Source organism: Ammodytes marinus (genome assembly GCF_949987685.1).
Source record: "Ammodytes marinus genome assembly, chromosome: 2".
In the NCBI taxonomy this organism is placed as follows: Eukaryota; Metazoa; Chordata; class Actinopteri; order Uranoscopiformes; family Ammodytidae; genus Ammodytes; species Ammodytes marinus.
In genome coordinates, this window is record NC_137231.1 from 25,978,158 (window position 1) to 25,998,124 (window position 19,967).

Below are 19,967 nucleotides of genomic sequence, written 5' to 3' on the forward strand. Positions count from 1 at the left end.
GCTCACAACTATGATTATTATTATTTATTTTTTAACTTATCATAAGAAATCACTGTCGTACACGGTGTTATTTGAAACCTAGCATATTGGAAATTATTATATAGGGTACCTACCAGCATATAAAGTTACCTATGCTGGGTAACTGCATAATAGACAACTGTTTTCCTGTTGCAAATGCCTTGCAACAATTCTTACTATCATGCACTGGGTGGGTTCAAAAGCAAAATAACTTTGCTTTAATATATTGACCTTTAAAACACTTTAACAGGTAATGTTATATACAAAAAGCTGATGTTATCCTGTGTCTCGCAAAGCCAGACCAAACTACAGCAAGTAGTATGATCTGTGTCAGACAAAGCACAGCCTCCATGGCCACAGCAATGTTGCATCAGAATAACAATATCCGGGATACGTCATCACTCCTCACCCGGCACCCGGCACCCGTCCCGTCCCCGCATTCGCTGCACACTGCCCGGACTTTCAAAAAGTTATCTCTCAACTGAGGTAGCTCCTCACTTGTTATGGCTGACCAGGCTGTCGTGGAGAAAATGAGCGAATTACAAGTGGACGCGAAGAAAAAGGTGATACCTCATTCTCGCGACCGGCTTCATATAAGTCATATTACCAAGCTAGCAGTTAGCCTAGCCTTTAGTCACATTCATGCTGTCATTTAGCTATAGGCTCCAGCAATAACGTGGAGAGCTAACCCTTACGTTGTGTTGTCTTAACCTAAAATGTGAAAAAAATGTTTCATGTCCTGTTCTTGGGCGGTTAAATGTGCAACATTACATGTATGTCCAATCTGATTGTATGGTTTGGCAAAGCTTGTAGGCTGTACGTATCGACATGGCTATGGAGAGTCTTACGCCAGACTTAATTCAAATTCTGTCAATTTAATGTTTCACTGCCTATCAGTGGCTTTTAACACACATGCTAGAACAATACCTAGCAAGCTCACTCTTAATCTTAAAGGGCAACGAAAAAAATGACCCTCTAATCCACAGAGTTATTAATTAAGTTTTTCTCTGCAGTTTTGTTATTGTATAATTGATCTTTAGTTTTATTCCGATTGGCATAAAAAGCATCGCAAGGTCTGGAAGTAGTCTGTGGAAATACTGTATATGCTGGATAAAACGTGCACTTTTTGTGAAATGGTTTAAGTCATATTTTCCCTTCTATGTCTCATATAACCACCACCAATCACGTTAAAATAACAGATTTTTGTAGTGTTGATGTGTCTAATGTAAGCTGTGTATGTTACTATTATTATCTGTATTATTATGTGCGTAGCCATGAAGTTGTGTCTAATCCAGCTGCATACTGGATAAGAGAAGCGAATATAATTGTTGTTTTTGTTTTATTTTATTTTATTTTTTTATTTTATTTTTTTTATTTAATAAATATTTTGATTTTTATTTTTTTTAAGGAAAGGGGTAGGATTAAATAAGTGTATACTTCTTCCTGCTCCTTTTCAGGCATATTTATTGTATTTCCATGCTTTTCATTTTGTTTTGTATGTGGATGTCTGAAATAAACTAAATCAAATCAAATCAAAAAATACTAAACGTGTCTTAAATCTACTTTCTTCTTGATAAAAGGTCATTCAATTCATGGTGTGATCTATTGACAGGGAAAACCCGAAGGCGGTAAAGATGGAGGAAAGAAGAAGGCTAAAGGTGCTGCTGGGGACTCTGGAGGCAGGGCCGAGGTGAGTTGCCCAATTAAGTATCATAAAATATATACTATTATTAGAAATCATAATAGTGCCTTGTTTCCCAAGATTGCATAATTGTGGTGTTGGTCTAGTGTTGCTGTGATTGCATGCTCAAATATTTGAAAGCAGTTGCAGCGCCAGTTTAATGGTCTTTGACGTTTATGATCAGATCTTAATATAGTCAAACATTTAATCTGCCAAACCACCACATATGTTAAAAATGGATTGAGTAGATGGTCACCTAAGACTGCCAGCTGTCTTTGTTTTAAGAGGGACCTAATCTTTTATGCAAATAATGACTTGCTGGCGAGTACAGAAAATAGTGATATCAACCAACCAACCATTTTTCCCTCCGTTTGTGTTGCTGTTCAGCTATCGCCACCACCTGAGTACATTGAGGAGCGTCTTACTATGTACACAAAGCTGAAGGCGGAGCATGAAGCCCTGATGGCAGAGAGGGCTGAGAAGGATAGCAAGCCCATCAAGGTGACCCTGCCTGATGGGAAGGTGGTAGAGGCTGAGTCCTGGAAGAGCACACCGTACCAAGTGGCCTGTGGGATCAGGTCAGTGTAATGATGGGATATAGTACCGTATTTTCCGCACTATAAGCCACACTGGACTATAAGCCGCAGGTGTTATAATGTTTAATTACCATATGTAAGAGTTCGTGCACAGAGGGGATTGTCGGGAAAGAGATGGCTGCTTGAGGAAGCTCCCATTTATTAACATTTCAACAAACAAGTTGCATATTTGCATAACGTATTCAAGTGTTACCATTTAGTGCAATAGTAGCTACTAGGGATGGGCACGAGTGTTTTTGCTACTCGTGTGATCGCTTGCATTCCTCGAGGATCAATCGATTTCTCATTAAACTTTTTTCTATTTTTAGAACGCAACGCATCTGTCTACAGAACAACGGTTCACCGCAATAAAGCGGTCAATGCTTATTGTCAAACAGTCAGTTGCCATATAATATTAAGGATTTTTTTCCACATGTTTAAAACACATTTTCCTCACTGAAAGTAATTAAATAGACAGGCCACCATTTAAACCGATCGAGTAGGTCTGCGTTGGGGAGAAAAAAAGCATGGGCTGTAGTTGTAACAAAAAAAAATAGTCTAAGTCACCATTTAAAATAAGAAGGGCAGCAAATATTATAAAATTATTGTCCTTCAATTTAAATACATATAAATAACTCACCAAAGCAGATTGTTTGTTGTATATCCAACCGCGTAATGCTCACTCCGTGTCCGTGAATAATTATCGCGACTAATTCCTCATTAACGGAACCTTACACCGGTCGGTTTTTGAATCTTATCCCCATATTCCCTATTGAAGGCTTCTTAACTGTTGTTGGCTCGGAGCGAATTTGCCTGAAGTAAGCCTTGCTTCTTCTTTACTTTTCTTTCCAAGCGGAGAGCACCTTGCATGCTCACCTGGAGTCTACTCATTACTAACTGAGAGTAATAGGTGTCATCTCCCCTTTTTATAAACGTAACTGTATCATCTGCTTTGAAATAATTGGACAGTTATATTCCTGAAAATGTTCTGGAAGGAGGAGAGACCGCATTCAGCTCCGCGGTGCCGTGAAGAACACAGGCTGCGCTGCGGTGGCACGGAGGTGGCAGTTATTTGCAGTTGCTGTTTGACACAATGCTCAGTTTATTGCACTTGCATCAAAATATTTAATTTTGTTAAACTTTATTTTATCCGTTTTGTGCCGTTTTGTACACGTTTATAACATTTTAAAATAGGGCGGCCCGCCAGCCTAAAGGCTACAGACAAAAAAAAAAGATTTTCCTCATCCACCAATCGAGTTCATTTGAAACGAGGAGTACCCGATTACTAACGCCCATCCCTAGTAGCTACAGAACATATACTGTGCTGTGTAATAACAGGGTCGAAAAATGGGGAAAAAGTTGTGGCTTATAGTCCGAAAATTACGGTAGTAATTGTTACTGATTAAATGTGTCGCCTCGCTTTCATGTAGCACAAAGAAAAGAAAGAAGGAAAACCTCAAGGGTGCTTCAGCAATTTCGTTTCCAAAGACTAGCTGTCAAGTTTATTGGTACAGCCTGTAATCACTGTTACAGTTTCAAAGGGCTTCCCAGCACCCACATTAAGAGAACAGTAATTTAGAATGACACCCACCAACCTTCTTAGACCATCAAGAAGTCAAGAAAAATCTTTGACAAAAAAAAATGACTAAAAGAATCATAGGTTTGAAAGAAAATTAATTTAGGTTAGTCTTAGAATGATCTCTCTAACAGTATGGTCAATATACAATAGTACATATTGTTGGATATAATATATGTAAAAACAAAGAATGGCAGATGAAATTGAAAGCTCTAGTTTGACTCACCATTTTCAGGTGGTCATGCACACGTAGTTGGCATGTTCTTCAAGCAATTAGGTAATCAGTATTGGAATTGGTCATTTTGATAAACATGTTTTAAAGGTGCAGTGTGTAAAGGGAATTTGCATTTTTTTTAGAACGTTCTTGGTAGAAATGGAATACAATAGTCATAAGTTTGTTTTAATTAGTGTATAATTGCTTGAAAATATAAAAAAAAAAATTATTACCTTTTTAGAATGAGCGTTTTATATCTACAAAGAAGCAGGGCAACCCGCCATGTTTCTACAGAAGCACATAACAGACAACTTAACGCCCTTATGTGTTTTTTATCTATAATGGGTGTCCGCCAGAAATGCACTTGTTGGAGGACGAAGAATAAGTACTGGAGAATTAATCACTAAATAAACTGACGCAGTGGTGTATGAAGCCATCTTGAGTAACTAGCTTATTGTCCTTGAAGGCAACCATAGCTTCTGTAAATTCTCCAAATGGGAGGGGTAGAGAGGGAATGTTTCAATCTAGAAGTTTCACCACTAGGTGATGCCAAAATACACCAATATTACACACTGCACTCTAATATTAAAGTTGTAGGGGATGTTACAGAAGGTTTTATTCTTGTCCTCTTTACTTGGTCTTTCCAGTATTATGTCAAAAGACGATTGAAGTTGGTATTTAAGAAGTCCTACATCAGCAAAATAATTTAACGTGGAATACTTTCATTTTGTAATCTCTAGTCAAGGCCTCGCTGACAGCACAGTCATTGCTAAAGTGAACAACAATGTGTGGGACCTGGACAGACCCCTGGAGGAAGACTGCAGCCTTCAGTTGCTCAAGTTTGACGATGAGGAGGCTCAAGCTGTAAGTCAACCTCACCCCTGGTCTGACACACGTGCTTGTAACTCATATATTATTTTGTTTACCAGTACACAACACAAGGTGAAAGTGATGAATGGTGTACAAGTATTAATTAACCTTCAAAAAAGCTGTCAAATTCACCAAGGGTTTGACCCACAAACTCATCAAGTGGAATGTTCAAATGTTAAACACTTATACTACACATACAATGGCAGCAAGTCGTCTCTGAGAATAACAAAACTTGCTTCTAAAATAAAAGCTCTTTTTCTGCTTTATTGTCTATACAAGGAGCTGTATATTTTACCTGAAGAAGAGCTATTTGACATTTTAAATTCTTTAGAGACTCCTCAGTCAGTTTGCTTTTTATGGTACGAGCAGCTGTTGTAGAATATTTCTTTCAGATTTGTATCGTCTTTTGTATTGTCAGCATTCAAAGAAAGTGATTTTACACAGTTTAGTTGGTTACATTTCTCTTAAAAGCTTCATCAAAGACTACAGCACAGTGAATGGTTGAAACATCAGCACAGACACGAAGGTCAACGATGTCTTTCCAAGCCAGAAATGATTCTCATTCTTTGGAAAAAAAATGTGATAGAGTGTACTGCTAATTTACTTACATGGAAATGTCTTTTTTCTTTTGGTATATTGTTCAGGTTTACTGGCACTCCAGCGCCCATATCTTAGGCGAAGCCATGGAGAAAGTGTATGGAGGCTGCCTGTGCTACGGTCCTCCCATTGAGAACGGCTTCTACTACGACATGTTCCTGGAGAATGAGTAAGTGGCACAGGCTTTTGGGTTCAGATTTTGTTTGTTTAATCAGTTGTGCCAGTCAGCTCTCAGTATTATTTTGCTGTGTACTTCGAGGCTTAGCAGCCGCCAGTCCCATTCACTGTCTAAGACTGCTGGCAAACACAAAAACAGGTGGACTGTAATGACGCTAAAGCTGTCAAGCCGGATTTTTCTTGGGCGTGAATTTTAAATGACATCTTTCTATATCTGCCTCCTGGGATGGGAAGCTTAAAGGCAAATCTATTCAAAACACAGAGACACACTTCTTCTTCTTCTCCTCATAAACAACTTTTTCACTTGACCTTTCTGAAACAGGTGCATTTCTCCTTGCTTTATACAGCAGGAGAGCCTGAAGAAAGCTGTCTAATTAATTCCACAACCTCCTTAATGAAGTCATTTTATGCTAATAGCATTCTTGGAGACTGCTTTTTTGCAAAGATATTTTGACATTGCTCAAGAGCCAAAGCCAAGGACTGCCCTCGCTTGGCAGAGGTTACTGGTTTCTGGAAGTCAACCAATAACAGTGGTGGACAAAAGGTCTGGCCACATGGCTAAATGTCCGGTCACATCCACGATGCCCTCTACAAACACTGGCATGCTAAATTTAGCATTGAAGGCAGTTTGTTTATAAGTGTAGGACTACATAAGGCTGTCTTTGTAATTATCTGGAACGTTCTTGTTGTATTTATCTTCTGATGTTTTGGACAGGGGCGTATCGAGCAATGACTTCCCAGGTCTTGAGACCTTGTGCAAGAAAATTATCAAGGAGAAGCAGCCGTTTGAGAGGCTGGAGATAAAGAAGGAAACTCTGCTGGAAATGTTCAAGGTATCTCAAAACACAAACGTAACCAAAGAAATAAAGAGAGATTTCACAATTTAAATGGAAAATAACACCACCTCTGCCCCTCGACAGTACAACCAGTTTAAGTGCCGCATTCTGAATGAGAAGGTCACCACTCCCACTACCACAGTTTACAGGTGAGTCCAGGCCCTGTGCATGTAAAAGTTTAACTTTAAAGTTTAATTGTTGTGATTTTTTATTTTTTTATAAATTGACACCTACACCATAGACACATCCTAGTGCACCTAATGTGGGTATTGTTTGCTTAAAGCCACAGTAGCCTATAGCCTTATCCTGCAACTGGTTTTCCTATTCAGCATGGAAAAATAAATAAAACTCAACACTCAAACATTCTGCATTTCAGGTGTGGTCCCTTAATTGACTTGTGTCGGGGGCCCCATGTGAGACATACTGGGAAGATCAAGGCCCTGAAAATCCACAAGGTGAGCCTTTCTGTTTTCAGCGTTGTTTCATGTACACCAGTTGTAACCGCAAATGTGGACAAAAAGACTGTTAAACAAAGTAGGAAGTACTGCAAAACATTTTTCCCCATTTTTAGAATAGTGTAATCCTATGTTTTATTCTCAAGGTATTTGATGGACCCAAAATACTGATGAAAGCTAACATACTCTTTGTGTTGTGCTAGAATTCATCTACATACTGGGAGGGAAAGGCGGACATGGAAACCCTCCAGAGGATCTATGGGATCTCCTTCCCTGATCCCAAAATGCTCAAAGAGTGGGAGAAGTTTCAGGAGGAGGCCAAGAACCGAGATCACCGCAAACTGGGCCGGGTATGAGCTGCAGTGTGAAGAAGGAATACATGTCCATAGGGATTTTAAAGTGCTCTCCTAAGGGGGATTTTATTTCTTACATAGAAAGGTTATTTATGGTATATGTTTGTTTTAGGTTATGAAACTGCAATCTGAGTGCAGAGTTGCAGAGACGATCTCACTCAATTCACACGTTTCTAAAATCCAGGATTGGGTTTGACGCAGGCCTGCTTTTACCCAGTCACACCTTCTCCGGCAGACACGAAATTCAAAGCTATTTCTGAACAGTGTGAAAATGAAGGGCTCCTGGTGCATTTGCAGCAGCAAAGTTGCAAATCCTTTTTTTTTTTTTTAGGTTTTTAAATGTCAAAGATGAAAGTTGTTCATTTACATGTATTAGTCATTTGCTCAATCTACCAAGAAATACTGAGAATGGCATGAGTGAAAATTTCGCCATGATTTGATTTTTATTTATTCTCGAACAATCAACATTTAAAAGAAGAAAAGAAAAAAAAATCTGAGATAAACAGAGATAAAATGCACACAACCGATTTTATCTAAATAAAAACAAGGATAAGATTGATAAGGAGCAGGCATAAGCTTAAAGCTTATATATTCCATGAGTAATGTTTAGCTGTGAGCGATGACAAAATTAACCCATGGCACGAGGCAGCGTCACAGTTTAATTGTAAGGCTGTTTTTATTTTTATAAAATAATCTCTAATGTCAATATTGAACGAGAACTGGCAGTTCAGGGTGTGTGAGTGTTGTTGTTGTCATTCAATCAGTGTAATATATAACAGTTGTTGTATAGTGAGTGAGCTGCGCCATAGTCCAAAAAACCATAAACTTGTACATTGTTATTACAAGGTACAAGTTTATAATGAACTGTGTTTTTGTGCCAAAGTGAAACCAGTTTGGCCTGATTGATGGCCCTTTGTATTTTTCCATTACGCTAATGATCCCTTTTTTAAATAATTATTCAGGAGCAGGACCTGTTCTTCTTCCATGACTTGAGTCCAGGGAGCTGCTTCTTCCTGCCTAAGGGAGCTTACATCTACAACAGCCTGGTTCAATTCATCAGGGTAAGTCAAAGCTCCCAGACCCACCGTGGATAATTGCTTTTGTCTCACTCTTAACTTTTAATACATAAGAAAAGACAGTACAAGTTTAAAAGTTTGAATTTACCGGGAGACGTAAGGAAAAGGAAAAGACAGACGTGGACCTTTTTATAAGAACAATGGCTTCATGTATTTAACAGATAGATTTTTGCTATATGAAATCCCTTTAGATGTGTTTCTTCCTGCAGATGAGTAGAACATGTTTTGGTTATATAGGTCTATGATGGTCTTGAAACTGAAAAATTAAGGTATTATATCAAGACCTAGAAACCAGTGGCTGCATTTATAATACAAACAGTATTAAATATTAATATGTGCATGCATGTACGCACAGTTATTAACGACTGAATACATGTTCATATCCACAGCTTCTCTTCCCACAACAATAAGGCTGTAAATAGAGGATCACACATTGATTTCACACTCACAACATTTCTCATTTATGGACAGATCATAGAAAAACTGCTCAGTGTGAACTCTTCATTTTGAATATAAAACTATTTATGAATGTCCAAATAGCTTGTTATTATTGGTAGCCAATTTCTTTGGAATAAATGGAAACATCTAAAACAGACGTGATGGGCAACACTGAAGAAAGCTTTGTTGAACTTGCTTTGTTAAATCAATCCAATTTAAAACATTCACTTTCAGTTATTGCACTCACAACGCTGTGGAGATTGGAGGCAATTTCACTTTAATGTGGTACAATGGATTTCTGACTGAAGAGATTTTGAGTAATGAGATCTGTTTCTGCTCATAGAAGCAACAAAACAACTACACCATCCAAATGTTTGTAGGGTATGACTGTCGGGACTCGGGATTAAAAATAAATTGCCCTTTTTTATTTTATAATCGCTCTCGGCTTCCTGCTTCCACCCAAGGTGTATAAAAGCACCATAACCCTAATAACTAGGTTTTCCTTTCCATTTACCATTTTATATGTAGGGCGTAAACATCCTTAGAGGTAGATTATTTTTCAAAATCTCAGCCTTTGCTTACAGACTTGTGTACGTTCTAACAGTGAGTCCCCAGGTTGTAACCAGTTGTGATGTGTACAAAGCATTATGACGCTGAGTTGCTGGAGGCGCCATTAACTCGGAACAGTCTTATTATTTTCTTCTTTGTGAGAACCCTTTCTTGTCTTTTGGCAGAGTGAGTACAGGAAGAGGGGTTTCCAGGAGGTGGTGTCGCCCAACATCTACAACGCTAAGCTGTGGCAGACCTCCGGACACTGGCAGCACTACAGCGAGAACATGTTCTCCTTCGAGTCTGAGAAGGAGACCTTCGCCCTCAAACCCATGAACTGCCCGGGACACTGGTGAGGCCTCCTTTTGTCACTCACTTTAAGAGTTGAGCAAACTTAATTAACATAAAGTGTATAGAAAATCAGACCATCTGTCAATATTGATAGATTGGAGGCAAGGCTGTTCCTTATCAGCATTAAATGAGTTTAGTTGTCACAGTACAAAATATTCAATACAATATTGATAAATATACATTTTCACACAAAGAAGATAACTCGGTACCAGGGCAAACAGGGACAACCATTAAGCGATGTTTCACCATGCTTGGAACAGCTTTGTGAGAGTTTGCACAGGGGTTTTGTTATCAGTCGTTGACTCAGTCTTTTGTGAAACGGCTTCATAATTCACCGCTACACTAGTTCGTTATCCAGTTCAGTTTAGCTTGTAATGGACTGATGCTCTTGCCATTTTTCCAGTGGTTAAATGACCCACTTCAATTTCCTGCTGAATGCTGCATTGCAGTGTGAGGGGGGCCAGACTGTAGCTCTTTGTATTTAAATCTTTTATCTCTTTTTTTTTTTTACTGTTCCAATCTCTGTGCTATCCACATGGGCAGCCCACTCTGGAGATGAAATGAAATGAAAATTGAGCTCGTAAAAACACATTTTGTCAGTGTTGGATGTCAAGTTAAATCAAATATTGATCGTCTCTCATAGTAGTATTGAAGCGGCAGAGCATTTTTTCAGTTACTGTGATGATAATTGTAGGTTGAAGTCTGCAATTGTACTTTGTGTGTGTTTTTTTTTCTCACACTTTGCTTCTCTGGCCTGTTGGCTTCAGTCTGATGTTTGATCACCGGCCACGCTCCTGGAGAGAGCTGCCCATCCGCATGGCCGACTTTGGCGTCCTGCACAGGAACGAGCTGTCGGGAGCGCTGACAGGCCTCACACGTGTCCGCCGCTTCCAGCAGGATGATGCTCATATCTTCTGCACCATGGACCAGGTGAGACCCACACTCATGCTATGCCATTACTCAGCCAGGTTCACACAACACAACCACATTCTGGAATCATTGAAGTCTAATGAAAAAAAAGTTGCCTGATGTTTTATTTTATTTTTTAAAAGGTGGACTATTTAAATTTGGGAGTGCCAGAGAAGTAAACATTTTCTAAGATATATTCTCACAACTGAATGAACAATCTTTACTCAAAGGAATATTGGATCCCTGGAACACTGTTTTTGAAGTTAAAAAGCTTCCTGGAAAGCTACTGTTTCACTGTTGTTGTTTACAGCAGCAGGGACCACAGATTGGTTTACAAACATATTCTAGTCTAACGTTTGGTTCCAGGTGGCCTCAAAACAAATTGGTTTTGATTTATGTTGATGGGATTATTCAATACTAAGAATAACATTTTTATAAACTAGGGCCCCACCTCTGAAACTGCATAAAGTCTGTATAAAAATCCTTCTGGGAGTACTACTGCATATGTTAAAAGTGATTTACAACCTTTGTACCTTCCAGAGGGAGCGGTATGGATAAATAATAATAAATTGCGTAACAGCAGCATGTGCACAGACAACAAGTTTGAAAGTTAAAATAATCTTATGTTGAGACTTGAGTTTACCAGACGTCTGTAGCATCTTCAGATTGCAGTTAAATTGCATCATGGGTAACGTGGGCGGCTGGTTTTGATTGGGAATAAGAATGCATGAAATAAAAAAAGATAATATCTCTGTTTCTGCCGCATTGATTTTTGTGATTTGGGAGTACAATGTTAAATCTGTGCAGAACGCCTAAAGATCCACCACATTCAATTTTCAATCTTCACATTTTTCCTTTGAATTTCTCTGGCAGAACCTTTTGATAAATGCGTTCGCTTGCTATTACACCTGCTTGAAAGGAAGCCCAGTTTAATTTTTCACTCTTTCAGTACATCAGCATCTCCCTGGCACACTTTGTTGAATAAATTTGGGTAATGCTGTCAGTGAGCAGTTTGTCACATTCCATTCGCGGGCAAAGAGAGAAGACTCCACAGGCTGCTGCAGTCTGGTGTAGCAACTTGCATGTTAATTCCTCTCAGCAAAGAGGAGAGCTGCCAACATCGATGCACACAAACCAGAGTTTGGAAGACAGATGAGATTTCTTAATTAGTTTGTTCAAATGTGCTTTTCCTTTTATTTTTTTATCAGCAGTGGATTGGATAGTTCATTCATTGGATGTCAAATATATTTTGCGACTCACCAAATTCAAGCCATCGTGAAGCAGACTGCTTGAGGAGATAGGTTCATCTTACTTGCCATGGAGTTCGTAATCTCGCTGTAGATGGTAGCTCACATTTGGGACTTCGGAAAGAGAAAGAGTGTTTTATGTCTTTTTGTACCACATCCAAGTGGCTTGCTTAAAACCTGTGATTGGTCACATGTATAGAAGGATGTGCATGATTGCCTTACTTAAGAATTATTATTTAGCAATTAATTTCATAACAATGAAGCTACTTGAAATGTTCAATCATCTCATACAAAATGAGTTTTTCCTCCTCTGATTACATCGTATAATTCATTTGTGTTAACACCAGCACACACAAAGATGAAATCATTAATTTCAACAGAAATGAAACTTGTGGTTATGTGTCCAGAATAGATTATGCTAATTCTGTCACATTCCGTTTTATTTTTTTCACTCCAGATTGAGGAGGAGATCAAGGGTTGCCTGGACTTCCTGCGCACTGTTTACGCGGTGTTTGGCTTCACGTTCAAACTCAACCTGTCCACAAGACCTGAGAAATTCCTGGGGGATGTGGCCGTCTGGGACCAAGCAGAAAAGGTAATCATTCAGAATGTCTCTTTGTTTCTTTCATATGGTTGTAAATGTGCTCTCACAGAGTCTTACTGGAGAATAAAGATGCTGCTGATCTACGACATCATTATCAAGATGGACCCTCTGGAGCCACTTCACACACAGCAAATGGAAGAGTGTCATTTGTAGACCCAGAGAACATTTTTATTTTAACCATGCGTTTTATTCTGCAGAACTGCTATCATTTCTGAAGCAAAAAAATTTAAATAAAAATCTCTAGAGAATCTAAAGCGATACTGTCACGGCCTGCCTTTTCTGTCAAATCAAATTCCCTCTCTGTGGACCAGCTCTATTATATATTAACTAGTGGTGGGCCGATAACGGCGTTAACGGCTGCGTTAACGCCAGACTCTTATCGGGCGATAAAAAAAATATCGCCGTTAATCTCTTAATTCCACCTCCTGTTCGGCTCAGGGGAGATGCTGTTCGCCGTCGGGGTGAACCCCCTTCCGCACGTGAAGGCTCGCTTCACGTGCGGGAAAGCTATAGTGTGAGCGGCCACAGCTTGTATTTTGGTCATATCTAACACTGGACTGCAGGCCTATATAAGTGTTGTACCTTTGCTTTCTTTGGGTTAAAAAAACTCCATCAACTCAGTATCCGTCTAGTCCAAAAAAACTCTGTCAGCTGCTGCTGCAGACGGTGTGCAGACGTGCTCGGAGAATCGGCATCGGCGCATCAACAGTCATTCAATGCAGCGGCAGTAATCATACAACCGAACGGTGTAGAAAGTCCCGTCAGTTAAAAATAGTGATCCAGATTTTAAATCCATGTTAAAATCGGAAGGATATAAAGCTAGTTAGCTTAAAAAAAGTAGCAAACATGTCAACTGTGATGTGTTCAGGCCGGCTCAGTAATATGATTGATGTGTTCAAATGCAACACAAAAAAAAAGAAATTTGAGATTTTGGCGAAACTTGTTTTCCCAGCAAGATAAAATAGATAGTAAAGATGGAATGGAATTATGACCTGTTTAATGTCCTATCTAGAGCTATGATCATATCAGCAATTAAAGCAATAATACAAGTTCTATTTCAACAAAATAATAGAAAATTATCAATTTTGATATCAATAAAGACTTGGATCGTTAAGGAGTCTTGAAAATGGTATCAATATCAATACAAATTAACTCTCCTGTCATCTGAGAGAAATTAAGATGATTTAATTTTTTTAACCGTTAGTATTTACCGGTTAAAAATATTATCGGTTGACTGGTTTACCATGGACATCCCTTATACTGTATAAATGTATATCATACATTGTATGTTTTTTTTTGTGTTATCCCAGTTAAGTTTATTATTAATTTTTTATCATTTAATATTACTTTTAATAGTTCCGGGACGTTGGAGCAATAACCTGGTGTTTTGACACTTCAGTGTGCACTGTGAATTTGAAGTAATGTTCAGTTTTTGAATAAAGATGCAGCATTTACAAATGTTTATTTTTTTTATCCGATTCATCGATTAATCGAAAAAATAATCGACCGATTAATCGATTATTGAAATAATCGTTAGTTGCAGCCCTAAACAATTCATCGTTACCTCTTATGGCCTACAGTTCAAAGTTCATGTTTAACTGAATAAACAGTTTGTAAACACAAGTACATCTTGTTGAACATTATTTATTTTCATCACCAATTATCATAGTAGAACAGCTTCCTCAAGCAGTTTGTGATGCATGTTGGAAACAGGAGATGAGCCCCTGGTCTGATGCGCCACCTGGCTTGAGAAACACGTTCTCAAAGACTTACTTTGAGTCATTATTTAGGAGCACACACATTTTATGAATGAATTCAAATGAGCCATTTTAATCTAGATTAATCTAGATTAATTTCAAAATTAATCTAGATTAATCTAGATTAAAAAAATTAATCTATGCCCACCTCTAATATTAACATAGTGATTTCAGCTCGGAGTTGCTCTGGGAGAGGGGCAGGTGATGTTTACAACTAGCTTTAACAAAGTAACAACAAGAGTTAAACTGGGGTGCTAAAGAGTCTTTAATGCTTGGTGCTTCCAGCATTACACGAAACACAGAGGGGTCTAGTCTTTAGACAACTTGTAGGCCACTAGATGCATCTGTAAAACAAACACTAAATGACCATTCAGTTAACTGCATTTGTTGCTTTTACCAGAAGTATATGAAGCACATTCAAATAGTTTAGTAGTCTGGTCGGCTTTTCACTGGCAGCATCTGAATGGACGAAGAGGTGTCTGTTGACAAGGACACAGCACACAATACATTTGTTTTCCTCTTTATCTGATTGTTAGTGGTATGTTTCATTCCGCCAGTGGAATCTTACATCAGCGGTGCGCATTGCAACACTCCATCTGTGCCACAAAGATGCTTGATTGTTCCCCCTTTGCTTTTTACACATCCCCAACCATGTGTCGTCTCCCCCCTTGTTGATTGTCATATTGTGTCGTTTTTTTGGCTGGTGTGATTCAGGGTTTGTTTAAAAAATTGCATCTTAAACTACTGCAGTCTGCCGGCTGTCAAAATGTCTTAGTGCTTCAAATGCATACATGTCTTGTTTAAAAGAAAATGCTTAATTTTTCAGCCCACAAGATCCACATAAAAGATTTGACTCCATCTTAGGTTCCAGCAAATCACATTATGTACAATGATACTAATGAAGAGGGGAACGTATCCACATATATTCTTCTAATAGATTAAACAAATCTAATTAAGTTGTACAGCACTTTGATTGACTTATCAGAACACTTTTCTCAGGGGAAAACCTTTCCTAAATTCAGCAGTCTTTTTTTATGATTAATGTTTGAATGCAAAAAGGTGGAAAATTAAACACACACACACCTGTAAACTTGGCATAGTGACTGGAACAGAACTTGCTGCATGTTTCCCTCACCTCATTAACTCCCACAAGCAACCATAAAATATTATTGAGACGTTAACATTCTCAGTCCAGTGATTAGTTCCAGATGAAGAAAATGTCAGGTCGAAATACAGCTTTTTTGCTTAACACTGCTGTTTACCTGCATGTTGGTCAGTCAGCCATTGACTTTGTAACAAAGACATAATTGTTTGTTTTTTCAGCAACTGGAGAACAGTTTGAATGACTTTGGGGAGAAATGGGTTCTCAACCCAGGCGATGGAGCTTTTTATGGACCAAAGGTGAGCCATGCACTGCAGCAACGATATAAACTTTAACGGTAAAACAGCATGAGGGGTCACACTTATCCCATGTGTGCCTTGTTTACAGATTGACATTCAGATCAAGGATGCCATTGGCCGGTACCATCAGTGTGCCACAATCCAACTTGATTTCCAGCTCCCAATCCGCTTCAATCTCACCTTTGTCAGGTAACTCTCCTGCTGCCTTTTTACTTGAATGTAAATGAAAAAGCAGAAGAGTGGCTGTAAAATGCTTTATGTTTTTGTTAAGTACTAGGGTTGCTATCTCCCACAAGGAAAGTCTGACGCCCCTGAAACTTACTCCACTTATTTACATCAGTCATGCAAATATATTACCCACCAAAGGATTTGATTCTCGGATGAAGAGAAATCAATTTTGAGAGGGGGTGCTTTTCACAGCAAGCCAGTCCATTTTGGGGCTATTTACATTGAATTCCATTAATTTTCTGTAGGGTTAGTGTTGAGCTGGGGTTGCTATCTCCCACAAGGATAGTCTGACGCTCATGAAACTTACTCCACTTATTAACATCAGTCATGCAAGTATACCCACCAAAGGATTTGATTCTCGGATGAAGAAAATAAAATTTTGAGAGGGGGTGCTTTTCACAGCAAGCCAGTCCATTTTGGGGCTATTTACATTGAATTCCATTCATTATCTGTAGGGTTAGGGTTGGGCTAGGGTTGCTTTCTCCCACAAGGAAAGTCTGACGCTCATGAAACTTACTCCACTTATTAACATCAGTCATGCAAGTATACCCACCAAAGGATTTGATTCTCGGATGAAGAAAATAAAATTTTGAGAGGGGGTGCTTTTCACAGCAAGCCAGTCCATTTTGGGGCTATTTACATTGAATTCCATTCATTATCTGTAGGGTTAGGGTTGGGCTAGGGTTGCTTTCTACCACAAGGAAAGTCTGACGCTCATGAAACTTACTCCACTTATTAACATCCGTCATGCAAATATACCCACCAAAGGATTTGATTCTCGGATGAAGAGAAATCCATTTTGTCTTGTGAAAAGGAAAAACACATTTACAATGCAGACTGACAAAATAATACCTATACCCCCAGATGATCACTGTAGTTTTCCCTGTTGGATTTCTCTCTTTGTGCAAGTTTCTAATGTTTCTTTCCCCTCTTTACATGTAGCCAGGACGGTGACGACAAGAAGAGACCAGTGATCATCCACAGAGCCATCCTGGGATCAGTAGAGAGGATGATCGCTATTCTGACTGAAAACTACGGAGGCAAATGGTTTGGAAACAATCTTTTTATGAACGGCTATTTTGTCTAGAAGGAGCTGACATAAATGTGTTTTGTTTTATTGTTGTTCTTTCTGAGCACTGTTAACTAGGGATAGGATACTATACTTATTATTGCTCCCAATTATAGAGAGTTGTATCTAAAAGAGAGTCGCTAAGCTGGATACATTTTTGCATTGATAAAACCTTACCTAAAACAATACCCATCCCTCCGGTAATAACTTTCATATATTGCCTGATATAACTAAAAATAACCCTTAGTTCTGTTGGGGGGTTGTACATATTTGCATAGGTACATGGCCTCCTTTTCTGCTAATTAGTAAGATGCAGATGTCTGTTGTGTTCCGTTTCCAGGCCGCTGTGGCTCTCTCCTAATCAAGTGATGGTTGTACCAGTGGGACCCACCTGTGAGGAGTACGCGCAGAAGGTGAACTGCTGACCGCCGCTATTTCAGTCCATATTTCCACTTCAAAGGCAGCACAAACAGACTCGGTGCCCCGGAGCCACCGGGCACCTGATAAAACACAACACAAGCCGTCAGTGTATTATCAGTGATTTACACACAGGCCGGGAACCTTTGCTGTGTCACTATTGTAATGGTTTATTCTTGCTGACATGGCCATCAAGTATTAAACTTCAACTCGATAGCCGATCAAAACCACATAAAATACTGTCACTACCTCCACAGTTCATGTTTCTGCATCTTTAAATATACTACTCGACTAAATAATAGAAAACTACAGTTAAGTACAACTTTGATTTCATTTCTGTAGCTCAGGCCATCCGCTCTATTATTTATGATTACACTGAATTCATCAGAGTAACTGCTGACGCCTTGGGATGCAGAGACATTGCTAGACAAACGGTCCAATGGGGAGACGGACGAAGGGGTCCGAAATCAGATTGGTGTTGTAATCAGGTTCTTAGTTAAGCCGCATCAGCTCCTACTTTAGACCAAGTACAATCAGTAAGCTGGTTGTTCAATTGTAATGGATTTTTCAGAACAGACCGTTTGGGTTGGTGTTTTCTCATTTGCATAACCTGCTGGCTCGTCTGATCATCTGACTGCTCATGTTTGTTTCCCCTTTGAAGCTACTGTTAGCGACTACAGTGTTATTACAATTGATAGAGCCGATGGCAAGAGCTACAAAAATCAACCCCAAGCTGTGCTCAGTTTTAGTTTATCTTTTTAAAAGGTTGATCTTTTTTTTGTGTTGAAACACATTACACGCACAAAAAGCCCCTTTGTTAAATGACTGGCTGTGCAGTCCAGATAATGGAAAAGACAGCAGGTCCACAGCTGTGATAATAATGGTTACAGAAATAGAATTTTCCCTACAGCCACACTGACATCTTTTCCAAAATGGGATGTTTTGGTTAAAAAAATGGAATAAGTCAAAGGATTAAAGGTAGTTAAACAACCTTTTAAAGATGCTGGCGTGGGCATGGCTGTTTTTAACCAGGAGTTGTTTCTTTGGTTACCGTGGCAGGTCAAGCAGGACTTCCACAGCGCTGGCTTCATGGCTGAGGTGGACCTGGACCACGGCTGCACCCTGAACAAAAAGATCAGGAACGCACAGTTGGCGCAGTACAACTTCATCCTGGGTCAGTGGCAACACACACACTCTCTCTCACCCTGTCTATCAGTCTTTTCCTTTCTTTATCCTTTATCTCTTTGTCGCTGTCCATCTAGATATTGATTGTCTTTTGTCCTCTCTGCATGTTTCCTTGCCCGGAGCAGTGGTGGGAGAGAAAGAGAAGACGAGCAACACGGTGAACGTACGCACCCGCGACAACAAAGTCCACGGCGAGCGCACAGTGGAGGAGTGCATCCAGCGTCTGGAACAGCTCAAGACCTCCAGGAGTCTCAACGCAGAAGAAGACTTCTGAGCTTTCTCAAAGTACGCTGCTATCAGCTCGTCCTCTCGACAGTACCTCAAGTCCAGGAAACTTTGAAGGGCCATGTGGTTGAAAATTGGGTTTTGTTTAGGGATCAAACTACTGGTGCCAAGTCTCTGATTTCTGTCCCCTTGAAATCACCTTCTTCTGATCTGACATCTCTCCGTTGCCTTATCACAATGTTTCAGTTATCAAGTCTCGTTGTTTCTGTACCCACGGAATGAAGTATAATTGTTGTTATCCCTCCTGCTAACACAGAAATACAACTAGTGAGATGCTGCCGATGTGATTAGGGCTTTAAACAGATTTCCACCTCTGTACGACAAAATTGTACCATAAATCATTTATTGAAACCTTAACCATATATACGATGAACTGAGAAAGTTAACTGTGGGGAAACAGCATAATAACTGTCGGTTAAAAGTTTAAATCGGGTTCTTTCTTCAGGGAACTGTACACGAGTTACAATTTTGATAAATAAACAGTCTATTCTTGATCTGTGTGTTTCTGCTTTTTTTCAGATGTACATTTTCTTTTCCATGGCAAATGCTCTTAATTATTCAGCTGCAAACATCAGTAAAGTGTAGAGAAAGTTAGTCTGTTAATATGATCATTAAAATAATTGTTCAGCTGGCAGTCGATGAGTCTCAGTAAGTTGTCCTGCTACAGGACTGGATCCTCGTAGCCTTTCTCCGCTTATCCATCATCACTTCAGATGGAAATGATTGATGCTGTGGAAGGTAAACACCTGATGCTTCTTGTGATTACATGCTTACTGAGCTCAGACACCATTTTACTGTTGCTTTCTGCACCATTACACTAAAGCATGAGGGACATTTTTCATTTGTATACCCTTTCTTCTCTGCTTTACATATTTTAAAACAGTAATGTCTGTGTTGAGTCTATTCATTCCCTTTTCCATAATCATAACAAGTGTTTCTAATTACACATAACTAGCTGGATAAATCAGGCAGGAGAGTTCACTAAGATAAGTGCATATTACACTGCATTGCTTGACCTTCTCTCCATCTCATTATTTCTGCTCTCAATATGGAAATCTTCTTGGCCCAATTTATTACACAGCTACAGTTTTTGTTGTTT

At 39.2% G+C, this 19,967-nt stretch overlaps 1 protein-coding gene across 1 annotated transcript; it reads left to right on the plus strand.

The window, feature by feature from the left end:
* The first annotated feature begins 434 nt into the window (after positions 1-434).
* tars1 (threonyl-tRNA synthetase 1) lies at positions 435-19,362 on the plus strand. The gene is made up of 19 exons (XM_080040563.1): positions 435-581; positions 1,631-1,708; positions 2,087-2,277; positions 4,805-4,928; positions 5,579-5,700; positions 6,424-6,541; positions 6,629-6,693; positions 6,921-6,999; positions 7,203-7,349; positions 8,315-8,413; positions 9,601-9,767; positions 10,534-10,696; positions 12,380-12,517; positions 15,607-15,684; positions 15,773-15,873; positions 16,855-16,959; positions 17,322-17,394; positions 18,458-18,572; positions 18,709-19,362. The coding sequence occupies exons 1-19, from the start codon at positions 522-524 to the stop codon at positions 18,855-18,857; spliced, it is 2,172 nt and encodes a 723-aa protein (XP_079896689.1). The 5' UTR covers positions 435-521; the 3' UTR covers positions 18,858-19,362.
* Positions 19,363-19,967: the final 605 nt, after the last annotated feature.

What these genes read in the sequence shown, in the direction of transcription:
- tars1 (XM_080040563.1), top strand. Translation starts at nt 522, where the DNA reads ATGGCTGACCAGGCTGTCGTGGAGAAAATGAGCGAATTACAAGTGGAC. An exon ending in CCCACTACCACAGTTTACAG is followed by an intron (nt 6,694 to 6,920) that starts GTGAGTCCAGGC and finishes TCTGCATTTCAG; the next exon opens with GTGTGGTCCCTTAATTGACT. An exon ending in GCCTGGTTCAATTCATCAGG is followed by an intron (nt 8,414 to 9,600) that starts GTAAGTCAAAGC and finishes GTCTTTTGGCAG; the next exon opens with AGTGAGTACAGGAAGAGGGG.